Source organism: Saccostrea cucullata, unplaced genomic scaffold (assembly GCF_032062105.1).
Source record: "Saccostrea cucullata isolate Sc308-1 unplaced genomic scaffold, CSIRO_AGI_Scuc_v1 ctg130, whole genome shotgun sequence".
Taxonomy (NCBI): Eukaryota; Metazoa; Mollusca; class Bivalvia; order Ostreida; family Ostreidae; genus Saccostrea; species Saccostrea cuccullata.
Window position 1 is genome coordinate 752,619 of NW_026939106.1, and position 17,156 is coordinate 769,774.

The 17,156-nt window shown below is 34.4% G+C and overlaps 1 protein-coding gene across 1 annotated transcript in view; it reads left to right on the top strand.

The window, feature by feature from the left end:
* Positions 1–5,689, top strand: part of LOC134252266 (muscle-specific protein 300 kDa-like) — a 133,986-nt gene extending 128,297 nt beyond the window's left edge. The window contains 5 exon segments of the mRNA XM_062734705.1: positions 721–926; positions 1,463–1,792; positions 2,208–2,426; positions 3,209–3,258; positions 5,136–5,689. Of these exon segments, the coding sequence (XP_062590689.1) occupies positions 721–926; positions 1,463–1,792; positions 2,208–2,426; positions 3,209–3,258; positions 5,136–5,334 (1,004 nt within the window). The 3' untranslated portion in view covers positions 5,335–5,689.
* Positions 5,690–17,156: the final 11,467 nt, after the last annotated feature.

Genomic DNA, 17,156 nt, shown 5'->3' on the forward strand with positions numbered 1-17,156 from the left:
AAATTGTTCTAATCATGACCCCCAGGGGTAGGGCGGGGCCACAATGGGGAATCAAAATTTTATAATGGGGAATCAAAGCATCCTATGGTAGTGTAGATTTCAAATTTTCTAAATTATGATCAGTGGGGTATGGTGGGGTCACAATATGTATTACAAGGGGGAATCTGGTAAAGAACGGAATGGTCAAAGCTTCTCAGGTGAGCGATGTGGCCCATGGGCCTCTTGTTAATTGTCCAATATTTGACCCGTGGGGTACAATGGGGTCACAATAGTTATTACAAGTGGGAAAATCTGGTTAGGAATAGCATGGTCAAAGCTTCTCATGTGAGCGATATGGCCCATGGGCCTCTTGTTTTCTTTACTATAATATCCCAAGATTCACAAAATTTATATTTTATCCTTCTTATGTTGTACAACAGGTCTTTTAATTATGATAAAAATTTAAGAAAAAAGACTTCGCATTCATTAAATTCCAGTGACTTTGAATTGATAAAGAAAATGATCTTGAATTTTATAAAAAATTGTCAAATTGGACAACTAGATGCTCATTGAATCCCTAGAAATTAAATATTGAGTCACAGTAAGACACTTGATTACATGATGGGGTGATAGACATTGCTAGTTTAAGAATGACAATTTAATTATGCCTTTTTCAGTTCAATCTGTTTGTGAACCAAAATAAAAATAGACATATTAATCAAGGCAACTATCCTTTTTCAGATGTTAAAGACAGATGGGAAGTGCTCCAAGCAATAGTCTTTGAGAAAGATCAGAAGTTGGCCCAGCACAAAAGGGAATGGAGGCAGTTTATGTCTGACATTGACAACATGCAGATCTGGTTAGACGAAGTGAATGCCAAGCAGAACCAACTACGATCATTCCAAGGAGGCATCACTAATTTAGATTTCATTGTCAAGCATCACAGGGTATGCTTTACAAATGAATTTTTATTCACAACAACTTTATTACTCAAGACCATCTATTCCCAAAAATTTCATTCTTATTTATAATTTTCTTATTGAAAATTCAGAGCAATTACTTGATTTAGTAAAAATGTTGTACCATGTGATTATTTTGTGAGAAAAGGTATTATATGAACGAATTTGCTAATTTGGTTATTATTCAAGACATACGTGTACTAGTATTGTTCTGTATATGTAAACTTTGATAGTAACTAAAACAAGCCCAAGAGCAACACTTAGACTTTCATAAATTCAAACCTATAGACTTAAAAAAAAAAAAAAAAAAAAAAAAAAAAAAAACCCAAAACAAGGTTTGAAAGTGAAAGGGAAATATAAAATACTTGTATAATTGAACCTTCATCTCTCTAACAAACTCTGGATCTACAAAAAGGAAATGACACTTTGTAACTTTTTTAAGCATGTGATTTATGGTGCATTCTTTAGCTCAGCTATGATAAATGACATGTAAAAGTCAACATTTTTCACCCCAATCATTTCAGGACTTTTTAATGCAACTGGAATCCAAAAAAGCCAGAGTGCAGTCATTAAATCTCCTTGGAAGAGACTTCATTGATCTCACTACTAAGGAAGGAAAAAGTACACATGATAAACTGAAGAAAATAAATTATCAGTGGGATAAACTGTGTTCTAAAGTGATTGTCATACAAAGAGAGCTCCAGGAGGCTCTAATGCGATGTCAGGAATTTCACCACACCATCCATGATTTACTCCTGTGGTTAGAGAGCATAGAGAACAAGTTACAGCAGTGTGAACCAATCAACTTATCTTTAGACGAGACTGCCATGTGGGCCAAACTTCGGAAACTTACCGTAAGTTGTACCTTGAAAAAAAAGAATTTTAAAAAAAACAAGGTATTTTTTTTTCTTTTCATACATCTTTCCTTTGATGGGACAATTATGATGGTCTGGACTTTCTAGTCCAACTGTCTATGTGTCTGTTAACTTAGTATGTATTTATCATTAAGATTTTAAAGTATTTATAAAGACTTGGTTGTATTGTGTAATGCTGGAGATTGATGGAAGCATGGGTGTTAAACTTAGCATCCAAATTGAAAGTACACATCTAGAAAAAAAATACTTTGAATCTAAACAAATACTTAGCTTCAAAATTGGACGTTCCCATCTGGAAACAAGCAAAATACTAATTTGAATCTGAAGAAATACAATAGAATTAAGGAAAAAATGAAAATGAGGTGTTAAAATAGATGTTATGATTGTTTTGCAGGTTTTGAAAGCTGATTTAGAAAGCAACAAAGACAGAATATTTTCACTGAAAGAGACTGCTGACAAGCTTCTCATCAACTCAGATTCCGTGGAAATGATCAACACTCATGACAAAATGCACATCATTGCCAACAGACATAATGCACTGATGAAACTGTGCTCATCATATACTTCTAGTTTGGAAGATGTACTAAAAGTTCCAAAGCCATCTATACGAAGTGTATGTATCAGTAAAGTAGTACATTTCTATGCAAAACAGCAATAACTCGTAGAGTACATGCAATTATCAGTTAATTGTAAATATAGCAGAACAACAACAGATGAACATATCAAGCAGATAAATCAATGAATTACAGTGTCAAAGACCAGATCAGGAATCTTGTATTGAACTTTTGGAGTAAATGCCAATTGCTTCAAATTTTAAAAGGTAAAGGATAGTACATGTAATTGGTGTGTTCAGTTTGGACATGATTTAAAGAATCCAAATGGCCTTTTAACCTCATAGTGATCTAGTACATGTATTATGGATGGTAAAAGAAGTCTTACTTCCAGTGATAAAAGGTTGAAAGCCAAAGTAAAAAGCAATGAATCATGTAATCTAAGTTGTGGATTTAAGAGAACCAAATAAATTTAAATAAGATTAGATAAATAATTTAAAAAAGAGCTTTTACCTTAATTTCCATTGTTAGATGGATTGAAGTTTGAAGAATTTCTTGTAGGCTTAATAATTGGTATTTGTACAAGTTGCTTTGGATATCATCACAAATGACCAATTTGACTTCTGAACTGGTTGTTCTACTTTTAGCTCACCTGAGCTGAAAGTTCAAGTGGGCTTTTTGAATGCAAGGATGTTATCCAGAGAATGTGGGTCATGTGAATCATTGTTTTCTGGATAAGGAGAATAAAGGATTTTATACAAAATTGCACCATTCTCAATCACTTGCAGTCCATTGTCATCAATGTATTTTCATGTTTTCAAAAAAATATGTCCATTTTTCACAGCTGCCGTTAGCAACACCGAGCAACCTCCAGCAACATGGAGACAGAAACAAGTATACCCAGCACACATATTTTACTCCTCTCTATGTGTCTGCATAATGTAGCATGAAATGGTGGTGGTCCCAATATGTTGATTTTATGTCGATATGCTTATAAAGTTTAAGCACGTTCCTTCCTTTGTTTAATTTGTGACTCGTACATGCTATATATGTTGATAATGTCTTTAAGGATGATATATGCATGACCAGTATTCTATCAACCAACTTTCAGCACATATTTGAATCTCTTATATTGTGTTGCAAAGATGGCCGCCCTGTAATCTCTCTGTTAGGATGAAATTCTGACTCTCTGGAATGTTTTACATACATGTACATAATATATCATTGACAGGATTGCATGCATAGTCTACTAACCTGTGAAATTGACAAACATATCTTTGTGTCATAGATTGCCTGCCTTGGTCAATGTGGTTAGAATAGAAATTGTCTGTGTCTAATTGTGTCACTAATTACAAGATTTCATGAACAATATGGATCTTCATGTGCATTCTTTTAAGTGAAATGCTCCTGTAATTTATGTGAAAATTGTCTGGTACAGTGTATTATCTTCTTAGTGAGAAACATAAAAATCCGGGAAGATTATGATGAAATTATGATGTATGGGCTTTTATGTGCTCTTTTAAGTGCACTTGATCAAAGTTTATCCCTGCCTGTTTGTCATTCACTTTTCCCAATATTGACGTCTTTCCCAGAACCCGTCGACAGGAAGAACTATAAACTTGATACAGAGCATCCCTAGAAAAGAGGATTTTGGTTGAATTAATGGCTTTAGCTCTTACTTAGGAAAAAATAAGGAAAATATATACATGTAAAGTGAAAATATAGGATTAAAAGCTTTAGGAGGCTCAGATGAGCTTTTCTGGTCAAAGTTTCACACAGAAATATATGCATTTAAATCGAAGCTATTGAAAAAATGTACAGATAGGTGTATGGTTTGAATACAGTCAGTGTGAGTTACTTGGTCCAACAAATCAGATAAGTCACACACTTTTTAAGATGGATGTTTTAGAGAAAGGTCTACCATAGTTATTTTTTAACTCTTCAACTATATTTATTGAGTAACTGATTTCAGGCTATATTAGGTTCAAAAGTATGCTATTCATTGGATCATGGTTCCAAAACAGAGGTTGTTGGTTCATTTTTTCTTAACCAACTTCTCTGAGATTTTTAGGACTCGTGAAGTTTCTTACTATATTCAGCCAGATCTTGATTAAAGTGCTGTGTCTAAAAGTATGTCTTATTGTATGAATTTAAAAAGTGAAATTTGTTGTTTCTTTTCCTTTACTTAGTCAAGACCTTGTATAGCTTATACTTGTATTACTTATTACATGTACACAAGTCTACAAAATGCTGCTATCTTCTTCTGTAATGATTCTATGCATGACGAACACCAAGGGTCTTTAAGTTTATGTTGCTCTTGTTTTTTATCTCCGTTTTGTTCTCTCAGTTTGTATGGATGGTTTCAACAAATGTCTGATTTTAGCGCTTTCCTAAGATCTTGTGTGCATTTTATTCCTTTTTGTTGAACAAAATTATGTCTACTTGGATAGCTTCTAGAGATGTTAAATAGAAGTGTTTTCTTTCAAACCTTTTGATGTCAGAGGGATTAAAGAATTGCATGGTTTTTGGAAGTCTTGCATGGTTCTTTTTCATATAAATGGAAATCATTTAAGCAGTGATTAGTATCCAGTTTAAATACATGTAATTAACATGAAGTCAAATGTAATAATATATTTTTAATGAAATATTGCAATATATGAAAAGAGGTGAAAATATTGGAGGATATCAGACAAGATTGAAATGTTCGATTTTCTGGTGATTTCCTTGGTCCACATTCATTTTACTCAACCAATCATTTTCTTCCCTTGTAGTTCAAGGACACCTACTGAGAGATACCTCAACAGAACCCTGATGGTGGCCGTTCCGCTTCAGTGCCTCTTCCTGTTCATGCTTGGGTTGGCTAGTCTTGTTCCAGTCTGCGAGGACGACTACAGTTGTGATTTAATTAACAATTTTGGTAGGTCGTTAGGACCTCTGCTTCGTTACCTCGACGGACCTCCACCTGTGTGAATAGTTCAGTCATTTTATTGTGATATCACTTTAGTGAAAACTGTTGTTATATTGATGTTTTATAGCTTTTAGATTTTTTTCATGTACATATGTATATTTAGACAGTATTGAAGACCCGAAACTTACATGTTTGTGTTGATTTTTATTTTGTTTTTGAGCTTTAGCTCAGATGCCAATCTAGGTTTTTAAGTATAGTTTTTTATTAAGTGAAAAAATTATACAAAATTGATAATGTTTTTAAAAGGAAGTCGATAGGAATTTAGATCTTGTTATTTGTTGTTATATTGTAACGTATGTATAGATGTATATAATGCATATTTATTAAATTTTTGATAAATAAATCTTAAAAGAATCATTCATATTTGAAACTTTTCTATGAAGAAAGTAACAGTGACCTGTCAGACTGGGAAACTAAATGAAATGGTAGACAGCAAGACAAGGGAACAATAATCAGAGGACTATAGGGACTGAGACTGCTCATTATTTTCTTCCAAAACCATATACTCATATAATTTTTTGATATTATTTGAAGAAAGAAGCCTGATTGGGGATAACTGAGTAAACCGGAAATTCATTTTGGCAAGAATGCAATTTTAGGCTTAAGACATGCTTGTATAGTCAATGGGCATACATATTTGTCACTGACATCACAACGAAGGCAATTTCTTTACATTATTACTCACAGTACTCATCAAAAATCAAACTTAATGCTAAATGTCATTTTTGATTATTTTGTGAGATGGATCTTTATTTTTAAAAAAAAAAAAAATTCTTTTAGTTTTGAGGGAATTGCTAAATAAAGCTGCATTTTTGGAGGAGTTGATGATGAATACTTATAAGTCCATTGACTGTAGTAGCATGACTGTGTATCTAGAAAATAAAATGAGAGGCTCAGCCTTCATTACAAAGCAAATAGATTATCTAATTTAGCTCTTATTAAGACAGATGGCTTCTTGTTCCCAAAATTCCAGCAATCACAATACATGTAATTAGCCCTTGAAATTTGGCCTTGACTCAAGGTCATGACTTGACAAAATAAAATGGACAAAAACAAATCGTAACATAAATTATTCCTCTAAGGACCATCAAACACCCGTTCCTCTTGGCCTACAAGTCTCTTCTTTTGAACTGACAAATAAAGGAATATATATACTATAAATATAATTATTAATTAATTATCTCCATCCCTTCCGTGAAAATGTCCCAGTTCTACCTCTGATGCCTATATACATGTAAGTCCACCGAGAGTAACGGCATTCCAATATTGATTACTTGGTCGGTGTATTGCATTCATCTCGTACATAATTAAATGAGTTTGCTGACCTGCCGATAGTTTAAAACTCCGTTGTCTTTGTGGTGAGCCTTAATTAGTATAGATAACACATCTCTCCATTGTACATGCATTTTCAAAAAGAGTTGATGTTGAGGCCATCATTAAAAATATCTTTGTAATTACCCTATCTTTTTAGGCAGATAGGTGGATATGTAAATATTTTTTCTAACTTTTAAAATATTTTTTAAAACTTAATCTAATACATGTACCTATATATCTCAGACAAATGTTAATTTATTGAAATCTACGAAAATAGAAAAAGGAATTATCTCGATTATCATAAAGTTTAGTTGTTAGTTGGTCATCATATAAAACATGTGCCGGACTATTTGGTGTCTTATTTAAAGCCCTGTATAGTCTAGTAGACTAGATATCTCAGAAAGCTGGGGTTTTTTTGTTTTTTTTTGAAAATCGATTTGAAGTTTTTCCACCCTCACAATTTTAATGGTTCGAAGTACAAAAACTGCATTTATTTATTTAGTTTAAATTTACTAATTATTGCAAAAAATGTATAGGTCGCCATATTATTTTGGATAGGAGACATAAACTAGAGGTACTGTGAGCAATGAGCTCACTAAATGATACCCCCCGCCCCCCCCATATGAATATCATAGCAGTGTCCATGTTTTGCTCTGGAAAATCCAAAATGTACGTCAGATTAAAAAGTAAAATAGGAGGTGCACAATGGCAATATTTAATAAAGATTCTGTGAAAGTTTCGTTAAATTTCACTCAGTAGTATAAGAGGAGTTGCGGATAAGAGATGGGTACCCCAAAGCGTAACAGACGGACGGACAGACGGACGTCCGGACGTACAGACAGACGGACGGACGGACGGACGGAAATACCGATTACTATATACCCTCCCACTTTTCAAGCGGGGGGTATAATAAACAGAAGTGTATATCAACATTAAAAAAAAATGTACATTTTTAGCTCTACTGGTCAGAGACCAGAAGAGCTTATGCGATAGTAAGGTGTCCGTCGTCCATCCGTCTGTCTGTCTGTCTGTCCGTCTGTCTGTCTGTCCGTCTGTCTGTAAACATTTTTTCAAAATGCTACTCCTCCTACAGTTTTAATCTGATTTCAATATTACTTGGCACACAAGTAGACTACACTAAGATACATAGAATAGTGCATCGATTTTTGATTTCGATGAACGGTGTTGCCATGGTTACTAAAAATAGAATTTTCTTTGAAATTCCTTTAAAACGCTACTCCTTCTACAGTTTTGGTCTGATTTCAATATAACTTAGCACACAAGTAGACTACACTAAGATACATGGAATAGTGCATCGGTTTTTGATTTCGATGAACGGTGTTGCCATGGTTACTAAAAATAGAATTTTCTGTGAAATTTCTAAAATGCTACTTCTTCTATAGTTTTGGTCTGATTTCAATATTACTTGGCACACAAGTAGACTACACTAAGATACATAGAATAGTGCATCGGATTTTAATTTCGTGAACAGTGTTGCCATGGTTACTAAAAATAGAACTTTCTGTGAAATCCCTTTAAAAAATCTACTCCTCCTACAATTTTGGTCTGATTTCAATATAACTTGGCACAGAAGTAGACTACATTAAGATACATAGAATTGTGCATCGGATTTTGATTTAGATGAACAGTGTTGCCATTGTTGCTAAAAATAGAAATGTCTGTGAAATTCCTTTAAAACGCTGCTCCTTCTATGGTTTTGGTCTGATGGCAATAGCTTCTTCCTCATCCTTTGTTATAAGTACAAACCAGTAGAGCTACAGTCTCGACAGAGACTTCTGGTTTGTAAATATTATGGTAAAAATTATGTAAAAACTGGTTCAAATGCATAATTTTAATGCCGAAAGTTCCGATATACTTGTTACTTTTTAGATAATTTTGAATTGTGAATACCAGGGAAACTTTCAGTACAAGGGAAAAAAAAATGGCTGAATGAAGATACTTGAGGAGTTATTGCCCTTGTCATCATTTTTTAAAGATTGAATTATTGATTAAAAAAGAAAATAAACTTTTTAAAAAATTCTTTATTAAACAATATTTATCATTACACCTATTGAAAAACATTCTTATTAAAATTATTGTTCTACTTGTCATTGATTTAAATTAATAAAAGTTTTTGAAAAACACTATGACTTCATAGAAGGGTGGAAATACCTTAAAGGTTTATAATACATTTGGAAAACCTACATAAGCAATACTTGATTAAATCAAACTATATCGAGAAATGATAAAAATACAATGTACTTTACCCAAAGTTTACGAAGTTTACCCCATGTATAAAAGGATTAAGGAGGATTCCTGATGAGGCGGGTTTCCTACATTTACGTACCTTATACTGTATAGGCGTCGGAACTTGCGGGGGGTGGAGGTGGGGTGGCGGTTGGGGTTGGTTGATTAGTGGGCTAACCCCCCTTTTTGCAAAGATAGACGTGATTACTTTACAGTATAAACTATATTAACCCACTGTGACCACATGTTGTGGCCACCGCTCTATTTTCAACAAACGCTTGAAATAGCTATTATCTACAAACGAAACATCCAGTGGCGTAGCATCGTTTTTGAAAGTGGGGGGGCCAGGCAGAGACCAATTTTTTTTTTTACTAACATGAAAAAGTTGACAAGCAAAATAAAAAAAAAAAAAAGGTAAAAGTTGCCCAAAGTCGAAAATCCTATTTCGTGGGGGGGGGGGGGGGGGGGGGGGGTAAGTAAGGTTGGCCAGGCCCCCCCTGATACTACGCCCCTGACATCGATATACGACCTATCAAACCAGAAACCCAGTATACCCATTTCGAACACCTGGATTGTGTCATAGGGATGCCAAACTGTGTAAGTTCTCGTTTGTGTGCTATTTATCGTCCTCCCCCATCAAAAGGAAACAAGTTTCGAAATTCGACCTTCTTTGAGGAATGGTCAAAATATCTTGACAATCGGATTATTCTTGCGGAGGAACTGATATTACTTGGTGACCTAAACTTCCATATTGATCGTCCCAGTGACTCTGATTCAAAGACGTTCATGAAAATATTAAATGATCATGGACTTTGCCAAAGAGTGCAAGGTGCGACTCATGTCCATGGCCATACCTTGGATGTCATGATTACTAGGGAGGACAGTTCCATTCTGCTATCTGATCCGACGATCAGTGACCCAGTTTTGTGTGATAACAGAGGAAATCCTGCAGGAGACCATTATGCTGTTCATGCTCTGATACAAATCTCTAAACCAAAGCCTGAACGAAAAACTGTGTCTTTCAGGAAGTTAAGTGAGATTAACATTGATGAATTTAAGAAAGACATTTCTTCATCAGTCAGTCAGCAAAACATGGACAAGCAGATTGCTGAACTAGTGACGACATATAACACCAGTCTTAAATGTATCCTTGACAGCCATGCACCTGTTCAGACAAAAGAAATAATCATAAGACCAAAAACACCATGGTATAACGTACGCCAACTTAAAAGCAGCCAAGCAGGCTCGTAGAGAAGCAGAGCGGAAAATGCGTGAAACTGACTTAACGATACACAAACAAATTTACAGAAAATTGTGTACCGATTATTCAAAACTGCTGCTGCAATCGCAGCAGGATTACTACTCCACAAAGATATTAGAAATTGGACATGACCAAAAACAACTATATAACCTAACTAACAATCTCATGGGGAAGGTTAAGGAGACTGTCTTTCCAGCACATGACAGCAAAGAGATGTTAGCAAATAGGTTCTGTGACTTTTTTACTGGAAAAATTGAAACGATCAGATCTGAACTTAGTAAATCTAAGCAAGTTAATGTTAGCGAGGCACTAAAGAGTGATATTCCATATGTGGGTCAGAAACTTGTTGTTTTCACTGAAGCTACAAACAAGGAGATCTATGATATCATCATGGGAGCACCAACTAAGTCTTGTGAGAGTGACCCAATCCCGACATCTTTACTTAAACCATGCATTGAAGAGTTGCTTCCCTTAATAACAGTGATAATAAACAAGTCATTATCTGGATCTTCAGTACCGACAACCTTCAAAGAGGCTATAATTCGCCCTATTCTGAAGAAACCGGAATTTGACTTTAATGAACTGAAAAATTATAGACCAGTTTCCAACTTACCATTTATTTCAAAAATACTCGAAAAGGTAGTATCAAAAAGACTCAAGCATCATCTGGAAGTGAACAATCTACAGGAACCACTGCAGTCAGCATATCGAGCATGCCACTCTACAGAGACGGCACTCCTCCGAGTCCATCATGACATTGTATCAGCGCTTGATAAAAATTCCTGTATGACCCTAGTGATGCTGGACTTGTCTGCTGCGTTTGACGTGATCGACCATACCATCTTACTCAGACGTCTCAGGTTCTCCTTTGGAATTTCTGGGGCAGCTCTGGAATGGATCGAATCCTACTTGACACAGCGCACACAAAGAGTAGTCATTGGTGGGAGTGCTTCCGAAGATCTTGTTTTGCGGTTCGGAGTACCACAAGGCTCAGTGCTTGGACCAGTCTTGTATTGCCTTTTCTCGAAACCTATCGGTAAAATTTGTCGTGATCATGGCATGCTGTTCCACTGTTATGCAGACGACACACAAATATACCTTGTTATAAAACCGAACGAAACATGGCCAGATCTAAAATGTCGACTAGAAACTTGTTTAGCTAACGTGAGAAGCTGGATGTGCGCAAATCTACTAAAATTGAACCAGGATAAAACTGAGTTTATCGTCTTTTCACCAAAGAGTCAGCTTAAAAGATCTTTCACACACCAACTTGATTTTGATGGTTCTGTCATCTGTGAATCAGATTGTGTGAAGAATCTGGGAGTGTTTTTCAACAAATCACTTACCATGGAGACTCAGATTAGCGCAGTGTCCAAATCCTGTTTTTACCACCTGCGAAATATTAGTCGAATTCGTCCATTCATAACAGAAGATGCTTGTAAGACTCTAGTTGTCGCTCTAGTTACATCAAGACTTGATTATGGAAATGCACTACTCTATGGAATTACAGAGACAAATATTTCACGGCTACAGAGAGTACAAAATACGGCAGCAAGGATTGTCACCCGAACTAGGAAGCATGATCATATCTCCGAAGTCCTGATATCTCTTCACTGGCTTCCAGTTAAATTTAGAACATATTATAAGATCCTTTTATACACGTTCAAAGTACTCCAGGGGACATCACCATCATACCTAAAGGAACTCATAACAGTCTATCAACCGTCAAGAACTCTACGCTCGTATGACTCCAAACATCTTGTGAAACCTCGTGTTCGCACGGAGACATACGGAACGCGTCGTTTTGACCATGCAGCGGCAACTTTGTGGAATGGTTTACCTGATGCTCTCCGCTTCCAGACGTCACTTTTAGCTTTTAAACGAGATCTTAAGACTCATCTTTTTAAGATAGCATACGACGTATAATTTTTTATTTTTTGAACAAGTTATCAAGTTCTATTGTGCTCAGACTATTTATTTTGGGCACAACCTGTATTGTTTGAAAATTTTAATGTGATCTCAATTTGATCTTAGTCTAGCAAAATATAATTTTAGCTTACTCTTATGTTAGTTACGATCTCTTAGAATGATTATAGGTTTTATGTTTTTATGATTATTGTTTTTATGATTATTGTGTTGTATTTAACTACTTGTATATCTGAAATAGTGTCTGTTCAGCGCCTTAGAGTAAATTATTTTAAATAGGGCGCTATACAAATTTTATTATTATTATTATTATTATAAATACCCGGTATGCAATTTTGTGAATGTAATTTAATGCATCACAGACTTACAACGTAGGATATAGCACATAAAAAAATTGATCGAGTTTCTTTTGGTATTCCTATACCAGAGTTTACATAAAAAACGGTATTCAAATCGAAATATATCTTCAGTTTCAACGAAAAGTTAAATTAATCTTTTGAACACACAATTAGTATTTTAAACTCTTAGGAAGCAGCTGCAATAAAATACTATATTTAAAGACAAGTTGTAGCTGACGAAAGGATCACTTCATTATAAATAGGGATCTGACCTATAGGACCGGGCTTGGTTTTTTTCTCTACAAAAAAGCTGGTCGATTTCCGTTCTGATTAATGACATTAGGCTGAATACATATAACAATTTGTTTTTCCTAAATCTTTATTTCAGTGAGTAGAGATAGGAGGATCCCTTTTTATTGATTTTCTGAGTTTGTTATCTCCAAATGTAATAATATACACTTATCCACTGGTTGTGAGTAGGATAGCTCTTTTATCAAACCCGCGACAGGGAACTATTTCCCGAGGGCTTGCCCGAGGGGAATAGTCCCAGTCAAGGGTTTGATAAAAGAGCTATCCCACTCACAACCAGTGGATAAGCGTTTTATTATACTGATGTATAACATAATTTCTATGGTTTGAATTTTTTGGGAGTAAGATGATAATGCAAGAATAATCTGAAATCCTGATGACGTCACAATGCTACTGAAATCATTATGACATCATCAGTCAATAGATTTATCGCTGGAAATCAAAATTGGAGGCAAAAATTGCATGAAAATTTTCTGAGGGTGGATAGCAAAAACTATACCCCAGGGTATAGCTTTGCTATGCCTGAACTATAAAAGATAGCTATTTTACCTTCTGAACTTTATATAGAAAACATTCTAACAGAAGTATAATAATTGATAATATCTTTACTTCTCATTGTGCATAAAGGTAATTTCTACTGTCTCTGAAATTCTATTCTTTATGTCTAGGCTATTTATCCGTGGATAAAATAAAAACCTAATCATTAATGTGTGCAAATTATAAAGGCCTAAATGAAATCCAAGGGAGTGCATTCGCTGAAATATGTAGCCAAAATCAATGTGATTAAATTCTAAGGAATGTATACAATTGAAACTTATCGCAGCTGCCAAGAATACCCGTATTGAGTAACACACAGTGAGTTATTCTTGTCCTCGGAGAAAGTGTGCTTACACTGAGGTTCGTTCCACCTGACTGACAACTGTACATTGGATTGTTACGATTTGATATCTCTTTACTCTTTAGTGTTTCTTTTATCAAGAATGGGCATGCATAAGTGACAGAAAATTGAAGGAAAAATACACAAGTCTATAAAAAAAATTAAAATAGTCTTTGAAAAGGCGAAATTTAAAACTTTATAAGTTTTGTGCCAGGTGGATTCGAACCCCCGACTTTAAAAAGAGAGTATCCAAAGTATAAAAAGTTAACGCACATATCAGCTGAGCTAGTCTGACTATAAAAAAGAACGGCATAAATTTAAAGCAGATTACGAAAATCTGGTTTCCTTATTTTTTGTAGGTTTTTTGTGAATTTCGACCCCAGGGCAGGGGTGCCCCTAAAAAAATCTTATCTTAAATTATTCCTTACATCCTAACCTATCAAAATATCACAATTTTATTTAGGGGCAGGCCTGCCCTGATGGACTTCAAGGCCAACATTCATGCAAAAATCAACGCTTTAAAGGACAAAATGGTGTTTCGATCAACTTTGGAGGTTTATTGTAAAGTTGTAAATAATAAATTTTAGGTAGAAAATACAAATTTAAAAAATTTAGACATATATACGGTTAAAAACAACAAATAAAGATTTATTTTGTAAATGTCACTTTTTCCGGGAAATTGTTCTCTCCTATAGGTCAATTCTTTTGTTAAAGCGAATACATCCTTTGTATACGAGCGACAAAGAGATCTATTCAAATACTTTGTGTAATGTTTTTTTTTTCAGTCTTCCTGAAATCCGAATAAAGAAATGAAAAAAAAAACCTTTATTGAAACCCAGTAGGAAGATTACAGATAGCATTTCCGTATCATTTGGACAAACTTGAAATATTATTAAAAACGTGCATTGCAGTGCATCAGATAATTGAATTGGCGATATCTGAATGACAAATAACAAAACGGCGCCTTATAAAATACACCTCTGAAGATCGCTTCTTGCGGTTATTAAGCAATGCATACAATGTTTGACGATGGTTTGGATATGTGTTTATTAATTGTCACATTTCAATATGGTCGCTTAATTCAACCGAGACTTAAACGACTGATTGTGAATGAAACACAAGAATGTGTTTGAGAGTGTGTGTGTTCTTTCCGCCTTTTGAACCCACATCTTGATTTTCAAACTATTTTATGGTATGATACCAGAATACATGTACTATAGTACTACTTTATACAAGTCTTTGCAGATGCCTTAATCGCAAGTATGTACATATGTGAGTACTATAAAATGCTTATTTCCCACATTCCATCTTAATTAAACCCATATTCAAACGGCTGACTGTGGTACAAAACATTTGATCCGTGTTTTACCACGTTCGAATTTTAGATTAGGGCCTCTGGTGCTAAGACGGGGTCTATATTGATTTAACAGTGAAAATGCATTAATTTATTTGAAAATTCTGTTCCCTTCTCCTTGGCATTGAAGGATACAAAGTTGTTATAAGCAAAGGTATTTTTTACCATTTTTTTTTAAATTCTTGACCACTTGGTCATGTGTTCTGGCGCTGGCCAGGCCTCTTCATTTGTAAGCTACTGAGAGAAGTTACTCCCCTTTGCTATTCACCCAAGATAATAAATAACTGCAAGTTATTGGAAGGAATTGAAAGGTCAATTAAATAAGAGAATATTACAAGATTTATTATTATGATTTGTAATTTAAAACGCAAATTTATAGTTGTAAATGGTCAGATAGATTTGTAAATAATAGATAAATAAAAAAAAAAATTCTGTGTACGTTCGTTAAAGATCACGAGCGGCCAGTTTCAAAGAAAGGAGATTGGATTATAACACTTGTATTTTGTCAGAATTGTTTAGTGACAAATGGGGCAATTACAGACAAGTTAATAGATCTAATGTAAGATTCGTTACTTAGTGCTAAAATGAATATTTAAAAAAATATATATTGATCCCTGACCTATGGCACGCGAAATCCACAAAAAACGAGCTAAACATACTGTATAAGAAGAATTTTTAGCGAGGATTTAATTTTGGCATTATTAGCGAGGGTGCCGAGATCGCTAAAATTGAATATCGCTAAAAATTAATTGCGTTTTATTTGTAATAGCTTTTTTAATTTGCATTTTAAAATCGCTAAAAAATAACATCGCGCTAAAAATAAATTACCACTTTTTAAGGACAAATCGCTAAATTTGCGTCTCGCAAAAATTTCCACTTATATGGTAGTTTCACAGTCGATTAACTAGGTTTATCGTCTGTAAACTATAGTGTACAAACTGTTAACAATTCGTTAACTATAGTTTTCATCTACTTAATACAATATTGTATTATACTCAGGTGACCATTATGGTCCAGGGGCCTCTTGATAATCTTATGGTCAACCGCAAGTACATTTCATAAATGGGCGGCATGATAAAGAGAAAGAAGGACTGTTTTGTGAAATTGTCGATTTTTTAAGGTAGTCCATCGCTCAAACAAATGCGAGAAATCTTCCACATACATGAATAATATTTACAGCTCAATAATCTTAATACAAAAGCAGTGATCTTTAATACTTCCAAACGGATAAAAATTGGGTCTTACTCCCACAACAAAAAGTGGATTGGTAATTCATAAGGATTTTAGGACAATACATTTTTCTCTGTCATTTTATTTTGAGGATGTAATCAAATCAAAATTATATCGCATGCTTTTTGTAATCGGTTTTATGGGTATTTTTTATCCCATGAGATCAGTACTTGTACAATCGACCTATTTTCAATTTCTCCCCCTTGAGTAAAATATCGTCTCTTTTTATAATTGCAAATTCCATTCATGTCTATTAACATTTATTTGAAGTGTCCGTAGTCAAATGAACCAGAAACCAAATTAACCAAGCATATCTTAAACTGATTTTGAATTATGTTATTAATTTTATTTCTCTGGTAAAATTTTTTGCTACTCACAACGTTTAACCTGGGGGAATTAACTTGTGAAATGCTGCAAGTAATATTTTGCCAAAAAATATAATAAATATGATTTCTACTTTTATGTCTAGAATACATATCTGGAGAGAGAGAGAGAGGGGGGGGGGACGAAAATCTGACGAAGGGAATGTTTTTTGGAGTGTTTGTTTTGGACATCCTTAATGAATTTCTTCCACTTGTGTTGAAAAAAAGAAAAAAAGAAGAACGAAAATCTGACGAGATTTTTTTTCGGAGTGTGTGTTTTGGACATCCTTAAATGAATTTTGTCCACTTGTGAAAAAAAAAGAAAAAAAGAACGAAAAATCTGACGAAGAGATTTTTCGGGGTGCGTTTTTTGGACATCCTTAATAAAGTTTTTCCACTTGTGTTGCAAAAAGAAAGAAAATCGAAAATCTGACGAGGAAATTTTTTCGGGGTGCGTGTTTTTGTCATCCTTAATAAATGTTTTCCACTTTTGTCGGGGGTATTTGTTTATGGTCCATTCAAAGCTATTGATTAAGTCTGGTCTTTGTCTAGCATGTTCTTTTCTGGATAATGTCACTTCCAGACAAAGCCACACATTTCTTGTAC